Below are 20,402 nucleotides of genomic sequence, written 5' to 3' on the forward strand. Positions count from 1 at the left end.
AGCCCATAAAAACCCCAGACTAATCCAGGCTCAGATACTTGTGAGGACGACCTGCCTGTGGAAAGGAGCTACCCACTACAGGTCTCCTTTCCACTTGAGAGCTGGACACTTATCAGGATAACCTGCCTGCCGAAGGGAGTTACCCACTTTGGGTCTCCTGAGAGCAGTTCTGTTGCTCAATAAAACTCCTCTCCACCTTGCTCACCCTCCAGTTGTCCGTGTATCTTGTTCTTCCTGGACATGGGACAAGAACTCAGGACCCACTGAATGGTGGGACTGACAGGGCTGAAACATGCCCCCCGCTGCTTGCCACATTGCAAGCGACAAGATGGAGAGAAGAGTTGTGGCCCTTTGGGGAGCCCAGACCTAGAGGCTTCCCAAGCCAGGGCTGTGACACCCTCTTTGGGGCTCTGCAGCTCCTGGCTTCTGGGCATTGCCATGTTTCCCTTGTCCAGATGCGGGTACCCACAGCAGAAGCTGTTTGTGGTACATCTGATCCAGCTGCAGTTTTGCATGGAGCAGTCACCTGTGCCAGCGCCTGGAGCTACCCACCCTGCCACAGCAGCTGGCATGCCTGGCTATGGGCAGTGGCCAGACCCCACACTCACTCACTCACATGCCTCTTGCCACTGCAAGCCTGGATCACCCTTGGCAGGTGGGGATCTGGACTGGTAGGGTGAGCTGAGTGCAGCCTGCTGGGCTGAGTGGGAGGAATGAGCCCAGCAGGCCTGAGCAAAACTCGGGCAAAGGCGCCACTGGCCACAGAGGTTTCTGGTTGGACAAGTGAAATCCTAAGGAAACAGTGATGCTTAGAAAAAGCCAGCAAGGGTTCTGTGAGAAAATGGTTGAGACCAGACCTGGACTGACTGTGGCCTACCTGGGGAAGTTACCTCCAGCCTCCTCTCTCAGTGCCATTTCCTTGGAAATTACAGGGGTGGATACACATGTCCTGTTGTGTGCACTTTCTTTTCTGTTCCTCCTTCGTCCATGGGCTCACACCTGAATGGGGAGCTGTGAGTGGGCATCAGGGTTGGGCCTATATGATCAGAATAATAGAAAAAACTAGTGAGAAACTGAAGGGATGCTTTTGTGTCAAGTTTGCCCACGAGCATTTAGTCTTGCAGCTGCCCTTGTCCCGTGTGGGTAAGGGAATGTAGTAAGTTGTGTGCCTGGGTTGCTGTTGGAACCTCCAGTCAGATGAAGAGGTAGTGAATGCTGAAGCCCCTGCCCTGTGTCCTTCTGTGGAGCTATCGGCATGGCGTATTAAACTAAAGATGATTGTAACTGTGAATTTAATTCCCCATCTGAATCCATGGCACTCATTGGTGGCATTTGAGATGCATACAAAAATGCTACCGAAAAGGGATGAGGATCTGGGCATGGGGTTGCACACCTGTAGTCCCAGCTACTCAGGAGGCTGAGGCGGAAAAATAATTTGAGCCCAGGAGTTGGAAACCAGCCTGGGCAATGTAGCAAGACTTCCATTTCAAAAAAAAAAAGGAAAAAAGGGGATGAAGAAATTAGCTTGCAGGCACACTGCAGATGAAGTGCACACATCATGGATGAATTTCAGCCTTCAACTAGACACTGAAAGAATTTACGCAAACAATTCTTTATAATTTCAGAAAAGCTAGAAAAACTATCTAGATCCTTTTGTGGTTCATAAGCGTGATGATTGGATTTTCACACTCATATATGAGATGTGCCTCCCTTAAACCTTGTTACAACTTCAGCACATTACCTGTTTGACATGAAAAAAAGAAAAAAATCCCCATGGTTGGTCTTTTAAAAAATAGCAGGAAGCTCAAGAAAAAGTATAAAGTTTTAAAAAAGAGATAATAAGGCCACAGAATGTGATTAGATGATTAAGAGAAAGGGGAAGAGCCTAGAAAAGAAATAAAAAGCAAAAATAATACAGAGCACAAGACCACATTAAAAGCAGCAACTATGTATAGCTGTTTGCATATAGAATATATTTTCTGTTTTTATGTGCTTTTGCGCTCTGCAGTAAATCTATACACAAATAGTAATATACTGAGGCACATGGAATAAACACAACTAAAAACACAGTTAGGGACATGGTAAATAAGCTAGAAGAAACACAAGTTAATGAAAAAAATTAATGGAAAACAATATAGTTATAACAATAATTACAGATATATTAAATATGAAAGCAAAGAAAATCCAACATATAATTGGTTTTCCTGAAAAAGAAGAAGAATAAGTAAAATGAAAACAATATGTGAAGATGTAATCAAAGAAAATTATTTTAGAGATATACCTGAATTTGCAACTCAGACGTAACTGGATGAAATCTCCAAATGTCAAGGGTAAATTTTAAAAAAGATAGTTATCTATACCAAAAAAAAGCAGTTCCTGGTACGTGGTTGTCTTAAATACATGCACACAACTTCTTTCTATTCTTCTGTGGTTGATGTGGTGCTTACTTCCTCTCCCCTTGAACGTGGGCTGGACTTAATGGTTTATCTGTAGGTGACAGAAGGCAACAGGAAGTGACGGTGATGGTATGTCACTTCTGAAGTTAGGTTATAAAAGTATGTGGATTCTAGCATGGGTTCTCTCTCTCTCTGTCTCTCTCTGTCTCTTCAGTCACTCATCAAGGGAGTAACCCTCCATAAAGACCCCCAAAAAGCCCATGTCACAAGGATCTGAGTGGGCCTGGAAGAAAATACATCAGCCCTGGGTGAGCCTCAGGTGGCTGCAGCCCCATTTGTCAGCTTAGGCGCAACCTCACAGAGACTCCAAGCCGGTATCATCTAGCTAAACTGTTTCCAGATTTCTGACCCACAGAAACTGTGGGATAATAAGTATGTATTGATTTTAGCCGCCCAGTTTTGGGATAATTTGTTATGCAGCAATAAATAGCTAACACACAATACAAGGTGGAAATTTGTTCTCAGAATTGTCCATCTCCATACCCCATTCCAGAAGAGAGAGAGGGAAATGTACAAAGCTCAGAGTGAAAGTATGAACCAGGAATGTTACAGTTAGCTAAACCGTTCATGTATATATGTATGTACCAGGTAGACCTTCTCAAGCATGAAAAAGCTCAGGGCAGACAACAACCATGATCCTTTTTGAAAAAAATGTACTTGGAACAATTCAAACTAAGCAACAAAGAAGTGATTAAAATATTAAAATTCATAAATGCAAAAGCCATGAGAAGAAGATTAGTGTTTGACATCAAACCTACTTAAATATTCACTTCAACAACTAAAACTAAATTGTGAGAAGTATGGTTACCAAGAAGAATACTAATATTATAGAGGCTGACAATGTAAAAAAAAATGATAAAATGTACAAAATCATGAGTGAGAAGGAGGAGAGGTAGGAGACAGTATAAGTGTTCTAATTTCTTTACTTTTCTTACCAAGAAGTGAAAACATACAGTTGAAAATTGGAACTTGCTAATAATAATTAACAATAGTTAACAATTTCATTGTTTCATAATCACGTTTTTTTTTAAAGAGATCTTTGAGGAACTAACATCTTTTTTGAAAAAAAGTTTGAAAATTTTGAATGAATAATTCCTACAGTTTTACTTTAGCCTTTTTTCTTAAAATCTAATTTATGTTTTATTTTACAATTAGCATGACCATATTTTGTAAAATAGTATCTCTTTATATTCTGTCTATTTAAATGTTTAGAGAGATATCTGGAATAATGATCATCATACATTGACAATAAATCATTCTTGCGAGACTCTGAGATGATCATTACCTTATATTTTGCTTTGTCCCCTTCAGCTTTTTTTTTTTTTTTTTTTTTTTTTTTTGAGATGGAGTCCTGTTCTGTCGCCCAGGGTGGAGTGCAATGATGCGATCTCGGCTCACTGCAACCTCCAACTCCAGGGTTCAAGCGATTCTCTTGCCTCAGCCTCCTGAGTAGTTGGGATTACAGGCCACTGCCGCCACGCCTGGCTATTTATTATTATTATTATTTTTGTATTTTTAGTAGAGACAGGGTTTCGCCATGTTGGCCAGACTGGTCTCGAACTCCTAACCTCAGGTGGTTCACCTACGTTGGCCTCCCAACCCTTCAACTTTTATGTGTCACTTGAGTTATTTGAAAAAAAGATGAGCATGTATTATTTTTGCAAAATTAATGTTTATTTTATAAAAGGAAACAGCAGATAAATTGAATATTCAATTTAAGGAATAGGAAAAAATGCAAATGACTCCAAGAAAATAAAACAAAGGAACTAACAAAGGTGAAAGTATAAATGTGTGAATTAGAAAGCAAAAGTGAATTTGATCAATCAAATAAAAAACTTTCTTTGAAAAGAATGAGTAATATAGACAACTCTATGGTGAAAACTGATGTAGATATAAAGAGGAAAGACACAAATAACTAACAATAGGTAGAGGTCAGGTGCTGTGGTTCACACCTGTAATCCTAACACTTTGGGAGGCTGAGGTGGGAGGATCGCTTGAGGCCAGGAGTTTGATATTAGCATGAGGCAAAATAGCAAGATCCTGTCTCTACAAAAAATTTTAAAAATAGCCAAGTGTAATGGCACAAACCTGTAATCCCAGCTATTCAGGAGGCTGAGCTGGGAGGATCGCTTAAGCTCAGGAGTTCGAGGGTGCAGTGAGCTGTGATCACAGTACTATGCTCCAGCCTGGGCAACAGAGCAAGACCCTGTGTGAAAAAAATAAAAAATAAAAATAAATAAAAAAAAAAAAGAAAAGGTCAGAGATGTGATGAGAAAAGGCAAGCAGGCTCATGCTCGCGCAGCCTAATGGGAGCTCCTTCAAGGAGCCTGGAAACACAAGCTTCTCCCTCCATGCCCAGTGTGAGAGAACTTTACCTGCTAGAATGTGAGCTCGGAGGGCAGCACACACAACTCCAGTGCCAGGGTCTTGCTCAGGGTAACTGTGCCAGGACTGAGCCTGGGCAAGGCACCACCTTCCTCTCATGAGCAGCAGGACATCCTGCTCCTCACTGCCGCTGTCTCAGAACAACCCCCATTCCACCTCCCAGGCCCCTCTGGCTGGCTCTGTCTGGTCATGTTCTTGCAGGATCCACATAGACACACACAGGGACCTGGCGAGAAGTCAGTCCAGCAGATGATCAGCCTCATGAGGTCGGCTCAGATCTGATCCTGGGTCGCGGAGGTGCTCCGAAGCCCTGGTGGCTCCCTGAGCCCAAGACGGCAGCACTTACCTGGGAACTCCAGGCCCCTTCTCTGCAAGACTCCAGATGTGTCCACCACCTGTGTAAGTCCCCTCTCTAAGGTCCCTCGGGGCTGCTGTCTCCTTGGCCACCCAGCCTGGCTCAGGGGCAGTCACTCACTGGCAGGTAAAGCTGTGCCCTGAGCCCCCCACTGACCTCTGATCAGACCAGGTAGACGCCCCTTGGGCCTGAGCCCTGGGCCTGTGGTTAATATCATCTGAACTAACTTGTGATTGTCCAAGAGGAAACTGGTCTGACTCCCTCCCTCCCAGCTCCTCCCTGTCTCAGGGACATCAGCAGGCAGCAGCCCCTGCAGCCCCTGCCCCATAGGCCTCACCTGAGGACTGGACGCGGCACTATTGGAAAGTGCGCAAGGGCACCTCAGCCTCTGTCGGGTGCTCTGTGCATGTTTGTTAAATAAACACAGATGATTACATTAACGACCACTGGGACACAGTGAGCTCCAGTCTCTCGCTGCGTGAAGGGGCACCCCAGACCCTAAGTTCAGAATTCCTTGCTACTTTTGCCACACATCAAGTGAGTTCCCACCTCCAGGCTTTTGCCAGTCCCTCTCATCCTGAAACATGACTCCTCTGTGAAGACTTCGTTCGGCCCCAGCTCTGAGCTCTCACAGCACCCAACGCACACAGATGCTCACCCCACTGCAATGAGCTGCCGTCACCCCCCCGAAGACTGAAAGCTTCTCAGGGTCAGGTCTCACAGACATGGTCCCCCCAGCAAAGGCACACAGGCCCCGCCCTGCTTGCATCTCACAATGTGCATTTGGAAAACACTGGGCAAACCCATGCAAGCCAGGGGTCTTCATGACAGGACGTCCCGCAGCCCTCAGTGTGTGTAGGTCCCCAGAGCGATGCTGGGTTTGGCAGTGTGTACCCACAGATGGCTCTATTTTGAGATACCTGTTAACAAGTCTCACTGCCTGTGTTCCATTAGAGCAATCTGGGAGAGCCCCCAGGCACTGGGGACAGGACCCTGTTCCCACTGGGTGGAGTCGGGAGGCATTTGTCCTACACTAGACAAGCTTCAGGCAGCCTTTGGGAAACTCCGTTCCCGGGCCTGGGCCTCTCCCCTAGCCTCCATCCCCACTGTCTCTGAACCGGGCAGGAAGCGACCTTTCAGCCCATCCTCCGCTTGGGTCCTGTGTGCCCAAGGTCCACCTGGGCTTGAACCTGGAGTTACAGGGGCTGGTGCCCAGTCCCATTTCCCCACTGGTTTGCTGGGCAACCCTGGGCAAGTCCCCTCCCATTTCTGGCGTTGCTTAACACTAAGAGGGACTTAGGAGGTTCTCCCTGGCACCTTCCAGCTCTGACATCTCAGGAGGAGCCAGGGCCCCTCGCTGGGCTAAGGGAAGGGGAGTTTGGCCTCTGGGATAAACCAGGGGAAACTGAGGGCTGCCAGACATCATCTCAGAAAATGGTCAGAAGCTGCAGATTCTGACCTCCCAGGACTTTTGTGACTTCCCCACATGGCCACTTCTGTTAGGAGAGGAACCTATCCACCCTGTCTGTGTGGTTAGCCTTTAGTTGAAAGGAGTCCCATTGAGCCTTGGGAAGGGACAGAAAGGGCCTCTCTGGGTGTGAGGGTGGGGACTTCCTGTGGGAAGTCCCTGTCTCTCAGGGTGCTGGCCTGGGACAGGGGTGGGAGGTGAGCTCTCGGTGGGTGGTTACCTACCTTGTGGTGCTGCCCTTGGAGGTCCAGGATGCCCCACTTGGTGACAGACCAGTGGAAGGTCAGGCCTGGCATGGCATTGCCAAAGGAGAAAGGGCTCTGGTGGTTGGTGATCCGGGTGATATAGATGGACATCGGTGGGGAGAAGTCAGGCCTGGTGACCAGCGGGGTCCCAGCACTAGGAATGCCCCCAGAAGCTGTGCTGCCTCCTTCAAGCAGTAGGAGATATACCCAGTTCTTCCCCAACTAGAGAAGGACACGACACAAATTTGGGAATTTTGATGAAATGCCAGTCAAACCAGAGGCGGGACTGTTTTCCCCACGCCGTCCCTCCCTTGCAGGGGGCTGCGCCTCCCCATGGCCAAGAGACCCATTTCTGGAAGGAGTCCCTGGAGGTCTAGGAGGCTGTGTGTTCCCCAGCAGCACAGCTTGCCCTGCTCCACAGTGCTGGTTCCTCGGGGCCCCTGTCTCCTAATCTAGCCGGGGTCCGTGATCACAGGTCACACAAGGGTGGGGTCCCCAGCTCCTTCAGTCTCTATTTGCTGAGAGTCTGCTGAGGGCACAAGTGGAGGTGAGACGGCAAAAGGCCACAGCAGGTGCCGTGCCGAGCTGTCCAGTCCACTGCCAGTGCTGCCACTTCCTAGCTGGGTGGCCCTGGCATGAGTCTTAAGCTTTCTGTGGGTTCATTTGTTCATCTGCGACATGGAGATGGTTCTGACACCAGCCTCCCAGGGCTGCTATGAACACCAAACGGATTAATATCCAAGACAGCATGAAGTGGAGTAAGTGCTACGGTCACCCCGCTCCTGTTAGGCGCCTGGTGCTATCTGAGGTGTGGGAAGGTGACAGGCTAGCAGGAAGCAGGCCTTCTTCAGTGGCTACAAGAGGGTGTCTCTCTGGGTAGGGGTGGGCGGGAAGCTGCCACTGTGCCCCTAGATACCCAGGCTGGGCAGACGGAGGAGGTGGAGAAGTGCTGTAGCTCGAGGACAGGGTTCCAGCAGTGGCTCTTTGGGAACCCGGATTCAGAGCTCAGGAGGTCCCCTTACCTGAGTGCTCGTCCTCATCCGCGTGAAGGGGACGCGGATCCTCACGGCCCCAAGCAGCAGCACCTTCACCTGAACGAGGTCCTGGGGAAGAGCATGGCACTCAGGTGCGGGGTGCCAGGACGCTGTGCTGGCCTGGAATGTGACCCCTCAAGGGAAGGAGGCTGCAGATCAGAGGCTGTGGCGAGAAGGCCCCTCAGGATGCCCAGCACCGTGCTCCTCTGCCAAGAGAGGCCTGGTTTTATGGGTGGCTCACCCTGCATGAGCCAGCCACTGCCTCTCCCACGGCCCCACAGGTCCCAGCCCAGTGCTCTGAGGCTGCCACCCTGTCTCATCCAGCTGCTCCAGGTCAGCACTTCAGACTTGGCCAGGGACTGGGGTCTGCTCTTCTCTGGGCCAGGCTGCCCTCAAGCAACAGGTCTCCAGACCCTCCCAAACCCAAATCCAGCTTGCTTATATCTGACTAAACAGAGTACAGGGACAAATGCAGGAGTCCAGTGGAATCTGATTAGAGCAGACCTTATAACCTCCTTCGTTCTCAACTCCATACTCCTATTAATCTAACTCTCCTAGCTTCTTTCTAGTGCTGCTGACTCATGCGGAACTGACGTGATTAAACCTCTTAGACTCTTTGCCATGTACTCATGCTGAGCCCACATTCTGTGCCTCATGACCTGGGCTAATGCCTGGCACATAGTAGGTGCTTGATAAGTACTCATTCCCTTCCTTTCACTTATCCTTCTGCTCAGTCTCCTCTTGCTAGTCTTGGCCCTCCCTGTGGCCTTGGGGTGTTGCTCGTGTGACCTGGATTGGACAGATGGAACTGGAAGCATCTGACCAGAATCACATTCCAGGCAAGGACACGGGGGCTGCAGGCGAAGCCCCTGCCTGCCTGGGCTCAAGAAGATGCCTTTCAGATGGGGCTGGTGATGCAGCCCCTCCACCTGCCAAGGGCCACCAGGGCCTTTCCCCAGCACCTCCCCAACCCACCAGATGGGGGACCCAGAGGGGAGAATGCCAGCAAAGTCAGACAACAAAGAGGAGGGATACTCAATGCCCTGTGTCCCTCTGGCTGAATTTCCAGTCAGCTACCCTTTTAGCTACTGGAAAATGAACCAGTTCCTGAGGCTGCAATCCTTTTTAGAGAAACAAAACAAAACAAAACAAATATACAAAAAAGCAAACCCAGGCCTCCTGTCTGTAAGTCATAGTCCTGAATGTGACACTCTGGGAAGCCAATCTGAACCCTGCCACGTTCCCAGGACAGATTTTAACATCCCCAAGACTTTGTCTTGGAAATCGACACACACTGGATCTGGGCATCCACCTTTGCAATTCAGATTTTGTGGCTTAACGGGGATACTTGGGCAGGCACGGAAAATGCTGGGAAAAGGAGTAAATCACTGAACTCAATGGCGGATCAAAGTCAGCCTCTGAAAACAAGGACTTCCCTGCACCCTCTCTAGGGCAGTTCACTCACCAGCTCCTGGGGCGCTGTGTTTACAGGCTCTGAACTCAGGACTGCACGGACTGCTTCCAGGGGACCTAGTTCTCACGAGGAATGGGATGACTGATTCTGAAACAGGTTTCTGTCCACAGTTGCATTAAACATCACAGAAGGCTCTTCTTACAGACCAAGTTTCTGGCCCAGCTGTGAGCGGAACCCCAAAGCAACCTTCCCTGAGATGTTTCTGCAAGTCACCGCTGGCGAAGGAGGTCACGAAGAATGCAAAGGCCCCAATTTTAGCCCTGAGACTTAGTCAGAAGACGGAAATGGTTTCTCACCTCCTCTCCAGAGGACCAAAGGAGACCCACCCCTCACAAAGCAGGGAAGTTGTCAGACTCTTCAGACACCGACTTTTACCTGCTGGAGTCAATCCCACCAAAGTGAGGCAGGGAGACCCTCCAGGGAGAAGACTGTCCTAACTTAGCCTCCTACCTTCACTGCCAGCCCAGAAAAGCAATTTGGAAAGTCCTCCACCCTGCACAGAGACGGGGAAGATGACAACCTCAGCTGGTGTAGAAGATGCTAGCAGACGACCCAGGTTTTTCTCTCCACCTGGAAATACAACTCCAGGGCTGAAGTGCAATTTTTTAATTCGCCACACATACACCGCACTATTCTGGAGACGTACAATGCACCCAGAAGGCATGCTCAGCCCACAGCATCCCTTCTCTACTATCAGCACATGCTCAAGCCCAGATTCGAGTGACCAAAAAAAGGCCCGAGAGCTCTGATGCTGGGCGGCCCTGGGCCCAATCCCAGAACTGGCACATGGTGGCTGTGGGCCGCTAGCTAGTCCCTCAGTCTCCTCACCATCAAAGGGGGACAGCAGGAAAATGCACAGGGCACCGAGAGGACTGAAGGACATGAAGGCAGAGTGCTTGGAGCAGCACCTGCCCTCACCACGATTGCCCTCACCCTCCACTGGGAGGGCCCTTTGGGGCCAGGGGTTGCTGACGACCTTGTCCTGTAAGGAGCAGCTGGAAAGACTGGGAGACTCAGCCTGGAGACGAGCAACCTCTGGGGGTCTGGGTGCTCCCATGTCAGCAGGGCTGTCCTGCACAGGGGGCCCTGAGAGGGACTGCAGACCCAGGGGGCAGAAGCAGCACCCTTGGAGAGAGGTGGTCCTCAGAGGTAGAACCCAAACACAATAAAGAGGCCTTTGTCTCAGGCATAGCTGCTCTGGGAAGCAGTGGCCTATCACCAGAGCTGGCTGTCCTGGGGAGTTCAGATAGTGCCAGTCTCCAACAGCACGTCTGTTACCTGAGAGATGATGACCACCTTGCCACTCTCTGCATCCACCACCTGCACAAGCCCAGACACAGTGCCCTTCCCCATGGTGAGGGCTCGTACCAGCCTGGCAGTGCTCACCAGCACAATGTTCTCGTTGCTGATGGAGAAAAGGATATTGGACTGAGGCTGGGGGCTGCCCTCAGAGGTGACCTGAGTGGGGAGTAAACAGCAGTGCATCAGTGCCTACTGTGCCAGGCAGCCTGTGTCTCTCCCAGATGGAACCAGGGCCCCAGTGCTGATGGCTTCCACCTCTACACAGTCACCACGTGCTGGGACAACGGCAGTGTTCCAGGAGCCGGGGCTGCCATGCAGTGGCCCACACTGGGGCTGGAGCATGATGTGGCCTCTCAGCTCTCACCTCCATCATGACCCCGATAAGCACTGTCGCCTTCCTCGGAGTCAGCCCGAGCGGGGAAAGGACCGTTTGAGATAGAGGAGAGAAGGAACTGCTGTGCCCTGAACCCATGGCATTGAATATGACTTACATGTTTTGTGAGTGGACATCACGCCTCTGTGAGCAGTGACCTGTGGGCCCCAGGGTCCTGGGGGCTGCCTCCCAGCCACTGGCCGAGGCTCTCTGGTTCTTTGGGGCATATTCTGCTGTTTGTGACTGTGCTCCACTACCCGAGAAGTGAAACCCCATGAAAACAAGGACCTTTCACGCAGCTGGAACCCTCCCCTTGGATCAGCAGTTCTCAGTGTGTGGTCGCTGACCAGCAATGCACACCCTCCAGCCACCCCGGCCCATGGAGCCAGAGGCAGCCCTGAATCTACGTCCTAGCATGCCCTCTGGAAACGCTGGCATGGGTCAAACTTTGCCATCCACTGCCTTTAGGACTCCCTGACTCCTCTTTTGAAGGTTGCCTCCTTCCCTAAATTTCTCCCAATTTCTGCTGTAAAACACCTTAGAATCATTCTCTTGTCGGTGCTCTCAGAACTTTTCAGACGAGGATCAAGCGACAAGGACTAGCCCAGGAGGAGACCAGGGATGCCGGTGCCATGATGTGGAGCCGGTGAAGTCCCCACCTGCTCCTCCTGCATCCCCTACAAGTGCCCTCCTGGCAGGAGGAGGTGAGTGAACACAGGAGGCGTCCAGGGCACTGCTTGTGTAGGAAGATTGGTCTCTGCAGTGCTGTGCTATTGCTGGTCAGAAACAAATTTCTCATTGCCAGAAGAAAGGTGCGAGTCCATCTAGAGACACAGATAGTACCCACCTGCTTCGGATCACAAATTAATGATGCCACCATCCCCAGTGTGGCCCAGGCACAGGGAGGATGTTGGCAGGGCTGGTTTAATGTTGCTGCTGTGAATAGACTTGGAACAATCCCTGGGCCACGACTGCCATGGCCTGTGGCTGCAGTGCAGCTCCTATCATGACCTAATACCTTGAGACAGCCCCACACCACATACTGAACCCATGCGAGACCTCAGAGCTCCCCTCGTCCAGGAATCACCTACTTCAGGAGTTCCCTTTGTGACATCTCTGCTGGAGGAGGTGACCACCAGGAGGAATCACACCAATGTGACAACTGGGGAGGCTGCTCGGAGCTTCAGGTGCAGGAAGGGGAAGTATTTGGCCAGGAGGGGCTTCTTGTGCAAGTCCAGCACACGGATGTTTGCCTTCACTGTCTTCCCAATCTCCACCTGCATCGTGCAGACAGAGGCTCGGGGATGGCCTCTGAAAGACCAATGTCACCATCTATGGTGCCCCATGACTTCCTGAGATACTAATAGCATCACCAGTCTCAACCCACAGACCTGGGAATCAGGGATGAGTCACCCAGGTTTACCTCTGGACTATCAGCCAGTCAGCAAATGAAAACTGATGAAGCGCTTATTCCAATGGATGGGTCAGGGGAGGGCGACTGGGGATACTTAGAGGCATAAGTTCCACTCCCTACTCTTAAATAACTAATACACTAATTAGGGAGATGAGACACTGCTTAGAACAGCAGCAGACATCCAGTAGGAGTTCAATAAATGCTCACTGACTGAATAGCTCACACCTGGCAGTGTAGAATACAATAAGAACCTTAGGAAATGAGAGTCAGAAATACACAGTGAAGAAACAGAAAATTAGCAAACAGCAGTGGAAATGAGATTATAGGAGAAGTATGTGAGGCTGGGTAGAGCATAATAGCTTCTTAAGGAGCCTAATATGCCCTTTTAATTACCAGCCCTTCTATCCAATCAGGATCCCAACCACAACCCTCTGGAAGCCCAGCTTCAGTCACCTCAGATATTTGGAGTAGTAAAATTTCCCTATTGATGTGAAAGATAAAACAAGATCTATTCCTTGTCCTTTTTTGCAATGGTACTTGGCATGAGTGAGTTGTACTGATTTGCCACTGAAACTCCAGAGAACCCAAAACCTGTATTTTCGGGGGAAAATTCATGCTCAGCGAGTCGTGTGCCTGGCTGGTTAATAATCTACGCCAGCTAAAAGACAAGAATTCCCAGGTCATGGCTAATTTAGAGGCAACTTCCAGCAAGATTTACTGCCAAGCCTGATGGAGATGTCACCTGGGATGAAGAAGTCCCTTACTGGAGGGACTCTGCATCATCAACATGGAGCGAAGAAGATAGAAGACAGCTCTGCAAGCTCACAGGGGAAGGGATGCAGACCCCAGGAGCAAAAGCGAAGGCCATAGGAAACATCCCACAGCCCCCTCACTCTCAGTTCCTGCAGGTCTGCTGAGGAGGCCCTGTCATGAAGCTTCCACTGATCTTGTCAACCACACGGACGTACAGCTCCTGAATGTCTGACACGTAAACGACAGCCTTGGCCAGGGACGGGAAGACGAGGCACAAGTCATGGGTCATGATGGTAGACGAGCCAGGGAGCAAAGGGTATACCTGCAAGGTTCAGGGCCGGGGTGGAGGGGCGGGTGGTGGATTACATGCATAGCCCCCCTCTGCTCAGGTCCATGAGCAGTGCCTTGCCCTCAGCACCAGCCTTTCACCCCACTAGCAGAGCCCACCAGGCCAGCACTGGAAAGCAGTGGACAAGGAAATCCTACCGCAAATAGTGCCCTGCCCACCTCTCATCACGAACCCCACTGCTAGCCAGGAGATGGGCTTGGGATATAACACGTCAGTGCTGAGCTAGATCTCACTGAACATTGATTTCCACTTTGCACATTTTACAAAGAAAAGAAAATGGAAGCTGATCCAAGAGGGACAGACAGCAACCTTACGATGTGCAGGAACTTGGGGGCAGAGTGAGAATGCAGTCCCAGGATGCCACGTCCTGAGCTGGCCACCTGCCGCTGCAGCCCTGGCGGTAGAGAAGCCCCCCGTGAAGTCTTCTGTGAAACTGCAAGACAGGGACTGGCAGAAATGAGACAGCTACTTTTCAGCGGCAGCTCTCCATGAGAAGTTCCAGTCAGAACGGACTGAATCGCAGAACCTGGGAGCAGCCCACGAGGTCACCCCAGTGTAAGTTCCGTGCATCTCGCTCAACTCTGTATCTGATCAACAGCCCCAGCTCTGTGTGAAGGAGTGACTGCAAAGGTGTGAGTGAAAAGCTAGGGTTTTCCAGCCTTTTCACTGCCAAAGACCCTTTTAATATTTATTTATTATTTTTGTAAGAGACAGGGTCTTGCTCTGTCTCTGAGGCTGGAGTGCAGTGGTAGCACCACAGCTCACTGCAGCCTCAAACTTCTGGACTCAAGCCATCCTCCCGACTCAGCCTCCAGAGCAGCAGCTGGGATGACAGGTGTATGCCACTGTGGCTAGAATAGATCCTTGTTTTTATTTTTTTATTTCATTTTTTTAGAGACAGGGTCTAGCTCTGTCACTCAGACTGGAGTGCAGTGGCATCATCACAGCACACTGCAACCTTGAACTTCTGGGCTCAAGGCAAGAACCCCATTATTTTTTATTTTTTATTTTGGAGATCCAGTCTTCCTCTGTCACCCAGGCTGGAGTACAGTGGCACGATCTTGGCTCACTGCAAATGCCGCCTCCTGGGTTCAAGCAATTCTCCTGCCCCAGCCTCCCGTGTAGCTGGGACCACTCCCAGCTAATTTTTTGTATTTTAGTAGAGATGGGGTTTCACCGTGTTGCCCAGGCTGGTCTCGAACTACTGAGCTCAGGCAATCCACTTACCCCAGCCTAAGAGCCCCCACTTTAATCATTTTCTGTCTACCCACCCTGTTTTTGAGATGGAGTCTCACTCCGTCACCCAGGCTGGAGTGCAGTGGCGTTATCTCAGGTCACTGCAATCTCCGCCTCCCAGGTTCAAGCAATTCTGCCTCAGCCTCCTGAGTAGCTGGGACTATAGGTACGTGCCACTACGCCTGGCTAATTTTTAGTAGAGATGGGCTTTCACTGTGTTAGCCAGGATGGTCTTGATCTCCTGACCTCCTTATCTACTTGCCTCAGCCTCCCAAAGTGCTGGGATTGCAGGCGTGAGCCACTGTGCCTGGCCAACTACCCACTTTTAGGGATTCTGTCTTCAGGACTTTCTCCCCTAAAAAAGTGCATCACAGTCACCCTCTCATGCTGCACAGGATGGGCATTCACACACGTAACGTGTCTGTTTGATGGACTGCATACAACTTGCCTTATTGCTTAGGCGTGTATTTCATCCAGGTGGTACTGGAGCTGGGCAGGCAGGAACAGGTCATGGAGCTAGTGAGCGAGTCCAGCCGGCTGCCCCACTCCTCTATCTGTGCCTGGCTTTGTTGCTTGCTATTTGTGGTCTCATATTCATGGGGTGAGTAGCAGGGGTTTTTAAAGTAAGCACTTCAGAGTTTGCAAAGCTAGTTTCAATATCAAGAACCTACACACACACATACAAAATCAGGTCTGTGACCCAAAAGAGAAAACCAAATAGGATAATTTCTCGCCCAGGTGAAAACCCTTCAACAGCTGCCCAGTGCTCTGAGAATGAGCCCAAAGCCTTAGAATGCCCTGTAAACCCTGGTGTGATCTGGCCCCTGCCTCCTCTCCAGTTTCCACACACATCACACTCCCCCACCATGCTTATGCTCCAGTTACACAGGCCTTCTCTCCCACTCACACAGCCAGCTACCTGCTGTCTGCCTGCCTCTGGAGCTCGAAGCCCCCTTAAAGACCTGGGGCTCTTTCCCCAGCCTCCACCTGCTGGCTCCAAGTCATCCTTCAGGCCCAGGTCCGGTGTTCTTCCTCAGAACAATCTTGCCTCATCCAGGTCAGCTCTTCCAGTGCCTCTGCTCCCCTCTCCCGGGGGCTGGACCTGCTGCATGCCATCAGTGTTGACGGGGCCTGCAGTGCATCTGGCCTTCCTCTCTAGGCTGTCCCCAGCACTCACATACCCTCAGGACTCAGGCCAGCATCTGGCCCAGACTGTTCCCCCCATGCATGTCTTGATTGGATGAGCTCCAGGGCCACTGCTCTGAGTAATTCTGGATAAGGTCATGGAACCTGGTGCTCCAGCCTGCTTGGCTTTACAGAGTAAAACCAGCTTTGTCAAGCCTTGGAAATTCTGAAAATTACCTGCAAACCTCATGGACCCTTACCTGTTTGGCAAATGCTGATTCTAGTCCAACTTCTTCAATATACAGGTGAGGAAACAGGCCCAGATGACAGGATAGGGGTGTGGCTTTGAAAAGGCAGAACTGGGGATAGAACCAGATACTCTAACTCCCAGCTTAGGCTCCTTTCCAACTCTCCACTTCCCAGGGGAACGGAGCTGGATGCCTCTTGGAGCCGAAATGGAATTGCGGGGAGGGGAGGAGGGAGAGTGGCCAAAGGCAAAGAACAAGCTGAGAAAGGCCCAAGCCCATAACTGGCTGGGGGCACAGGAGATCAACAAGCTGACCTGAGCTGCACATACCACCGATTCAGGGTACATCAATACAGATGCAACATGCCTGGGTTATTCCATATAATGACTTACAGTAGATGAATAAAGATCACAAAGTTGACGTCATGCTTATACTCCAAAACAGTAGCTATGTGATTTGAGCCATCACCACGTGGGCCTAGTGTCAAATACGGGCTGAGGAATGGGGTCCAGGAGCCACCAGTTCTGGTTTTGCTGGGGCTGATTCACCAGCCCCAGCAAAAAATTGAATAATTCCCCCAAAGAAAACCCATTGAAAGATTAAGGAGAGTGATGAGAACTTTCTTTGATAACCCAATTCGAGACTCCGACTTCAAACTCCTGCAAAAGTTACTGCTGTCAGGAGTGGGTAGGTCCTTCACAATGTGAAGAAATTCCATGGTGCACCCACTGAGGAGCCCCACACAGGGTAACGCAGGGAAGGGTTTTTGCTCATTTTCTTTTCTTTTCTTTTTTTTTTTTTTTGAGACGGAGTCTTGCTCTGTCGCCCGGGCTGGAGTGCAGTGGCCGGATCTCAGCTCACTGAAAGCTCCGCCTCCTGGGTTCCCGCCATTCTCCTGCCTCAGCCTCCCGAGTAGCTGGGACTACAGGCACCGCCACCTCTCCCGGCTAGTTTTTTGTATTTTTTAGTAGAGACGGGGTTTCACCGTGTTAGCCAGGATGGTCTCGATCTCCTGACCTCGTGATCTGCCCGTCTCGGCCTCCCAAAGTGCTGGGATTACAGGCTTGAGCCACCGTGCCCGGCCATCATTTTCTTCTCTTTCAGAACCATTTTGCACATTTTAAAGACACATTAAAATGGCAGTGGGGAAATCAATTTCTCTTCCACTTGACTTCCCAGGGGATAGGCATCCAGCCACCATCTCTGGAGCCCACAGAGCCTGGCCTGCCCCTCGGGCTGGTGCACAGTGGCTTACTGGGCCTCACAGTGCCTCACAGTGATGCTTTAAGGAAGTCCTCACCAGGCAACTCTGGAGGCTTGGGGAACTGAGGGCACTTGGTCACTAGCTGGTGGCAGAGTGGGGACCTGCACCCACTCCTAACTCTACACTGCATATGCGACTCATATCACCTGGCCTCTCCATGTGTTCTGGACCCACCTGCTTCCTGACTGACACATGGGAGAACATTTGCGAGGGGAAGGAGGTGGTGGTGACCCATGCCCAGAATGAATTCTAATTTCTGAATTCATTATCCTTTATGAATTAAAGGTGCCACCTGAGAACGTCGGGAAACACTAAGCCAAGGGGAAAGTCCTGTCATAGAGTGGGAGATGACAAATGCGTCGTTGCTCATTAAGATGCTGTGAGTGCAGCCAGAGGCAGCTCTGTGCGTATGGGGGCTGAAACTGTCACGTGGCCTGGAGCTTGCCAGGCCCCAAGACTCTGCCCACATCATCTCAGCCCCCACTTCCTGGGGCCCTGATTGCATTTCAGACTTGTTTCTGACAGGTGGCAACTGCAGGGGAGAAGGGACCCTGAGGATGTTTCTGAATGTCACTGGACCCATTAATGTCTGTTTCCTGCAAACTGCCCATGTCAATGACCCATCAATGTTGTATGATGGGCCAGGCTGTGCCATGCAAGAGTGTCATGGTCTGTGCCCCTGATTACTCCCCCTCACGGCTCGAAGAGGATAGGAGGAGGGCCGCCGGCCTCATTCCGACAAATCTACAGCACCCAGCACAGCATCTGGCACATGACAGGCTCTCCAGCGTCGCTGAGTGCATAGGTTAATGAAAAGTGTAAAGTGCCTACTAGGCTCCTTCCCCTGCTCTGGTTATTGCATGGGTTCCACCTAGAGGACTTGATTGAAATGTAAAGAATTGCTGAGAAGAAGGAAACTCTAGGTTTAAATCAGATAAAGCTCCATGTACAAACCAGCCAAAAAACAAAATAAAGGCCCTTACAGAGTGTTTTGAGGCTGGGTGAGCAGAATTCATCACAACCCTGCACAGCCCATGACCATCATGTGGACATAAAAACCTCCACAGGATCCCTGCTGTGTGAGCCCAGGAGAGCCCCCCAGAGACGCTCCGAAGCCACGCACGCCCGTGAGCCATCCTTGCGTCCTGAATGTGTATCAATAGGAAGGAACTAACTGGGGAGTGTCGGGGGCTTGTCTGTCTCTGTGCTGCTCCTCAGCAGCTGGAAAAAGGCATAGCCACATGTAGACGTCCCTCAGACACAGCCGCCTGTGAGAAGCCACCAGGACCTGCCTCTGACGTCAACGCTCCCTGGAAAATTCTACCCGCAGGCTTCGGAAGAGTCCAGAGGAACCACGGCCGATTTCCATTTAGAGTTGTGAGGGTCTTTGGCACAAGCCCAGAATGAGGGGAAGTGGAGACCCCAGTGGGCAGGGCGCCTCCATGTAAGAAAACTTCTGGACAAGGGCAGTTCACATGGCCTGCTGCGTGGGCTGCTGCTTGCCATAGTGGAGACTCATCCTGGGTCCTGCCTGCAATGGGCACTCTGTGCCACTCATCCAGGCCAGGGGCCAGTCCACAATCCAGAGAGGGAGAGTGCCCGAGCTCCCCTGTGGCCATCTGTAAAACAGAACTGCAGAGGCACTCCTAGAATCGCAGCATTTTAAGATTCAACAGGGGCTCAGAGGTCTCCTGGAGAAACTTGACACCCATGCTGGAATCCCACCTTGAGTCTTTCCGACAAGTGTCCCAGCTTCTGCTCAAATGCCTCCAGAGACAGGGAGCTCTCTACTTTAAGAGGCAGCGTAGTCCATTACTGACCTCTAGGAACTCTTATTTCTTGAATAAAAGTTATCTCTCTGGCCACAGGTCCACCCTTAAGGCTTACATAAAATAATAAGTACAAAGTGAATATGAATGAAAGGGTGCCTCGGTTTCAATGGCACTGTACACATTTTTCCTAACTTAAAGCTCTTCTCTTCTTGGTAATGAGGAAATTTTTTTTCTAATTTCTGAAAGTAAACAAAACGAGGCATAGCTCAAGCAGTCAGATTTAAGATGTGAGGTTCTCCTCACTCGCATGGCTGTAGGAAGAGCTGGGAAATTGCTTTAACCCAAGAGGTGGAGGTTGCAGTGAGCTGAGATCACGCTACTGCACTCCAGCCTGGGAGACAGAGTGAGACTGTGTCTCAAAGAAAAGGAAGGAAGGAAGGAAGGAAGGAAGGAAGGAAGGAAGGAAGGAAGGAAGGAAGGAAGGAAGGAAGGAAGGAATAAAGGAAGGAAGGAAGGAAAAAGAAAAGAAAAGAAAAGAAAAGAAAAAGAAAGGAAACATATTTTGAGTGACACTTGTATCAGGCTCTAGACTAGGTGTTGGTTTGCTGGGGTTTGCTTTTGTGTTTTGTTTTGTTTTTGTTTTTTTCCTCCCTTTCACAAAAACTGAGTCCTGTCTAGGGCCAGGAGTTAGATTCTAGTTTCTAGGTTTTCATCATTCCACGTTGCGTAAGACAGACAACCAGGGGACCGAGGGATAGATTATTAGCAAGTAAATAAAAGATGACTTAGCTAGAGAAAATGTAGCAGAAAAGGAATCAGGATGAAGGGATTAGGAATGGCAGACAGGGAGCCGGCAGAAAGGGATTTGGGGGTGGGGCTGGGACAAACAGAAAGGAAGTGAAGGAGGGAGCCAGGAAAATCAAGTCACAGAGGTGTGGGAACCAGAAGCCACAGCCTTAGTGGGACCTCAGGAGAGCAGCAAGTTGTGTCTACCTTGGAAAGGTGGAGAGAGGACTGCAGGGAGCTGAGTGGGGAGGAAGGGGGAGATGGCAGGACAGAGGAAGCAGGGGACAGACAGGAGGAAGAGATGGTGCCCTGTGCCAGGTGGTGCAAAGGGGCCCTCAGTTCTTCAGGAGGCTCCAGGCTGTC

General features: G+C 50.4%; 1 protein-coding gene and 1 non-coding gene across 2 annotated transcripts; one reads left to right on the top strand and one right to left on the bottom strand.

Moving 5' to 3' along the window:
- Nucleotides 1–1,647: 1,647 nt before the first annotated feature.
- On the top strand, nt 1,648–1,751 carry LOC112424708 (small nucleolar RNA U13). The gene has a single exon (XR_003015577.1). It is a non-coding gene; the product is annotated as a small nucleolar RNA U13 (small nucleolar RNA).
- Nucleotides 1,752–2,253: 502 nt separating this feature from the next.
- On the bottom strand, nt 2,254–12,107 carry LOC105470226 (nuclear pore membrane glycoprotein 210). Its single transcript, XM_011722006.2, has 5 exons — nt 11,970–12,107; nt 10,696–10,875; nt 7,932–8,012; nt 6,889–7,131; nt 2,254–2,487 (listed from the first exon to the last, which is right to left on the bottom strand). The coding sequence occupies exons 1-5, from the start codon at nt 11,970–11,972 to the stop codon at nt 2,476–2,478; spliced, it is 519 nt and encodes a 172-aa protein (XP_011720308.2). The 5' UTR covers nt 11,973–12,107; the 3' UTR covers nt 2,254–2,475.
- Nucleotides 12,108–20,402: the final 8,295 nt, after the last annotated feature.

Source organism: Macaca nemestrina, chromosome 2 (genome assembly GCF_043159975.1).
Source record: "Macaca nemestrina isolate mMacNem1 chromosome 2, mMacNem.hap1, whole genome shotgun sequence".
NCBI lineage: Eukaryota > Metazoa > Chordata > Mammalia > Primates > Cercopithecidae > Macaca > Macaca nemestrina.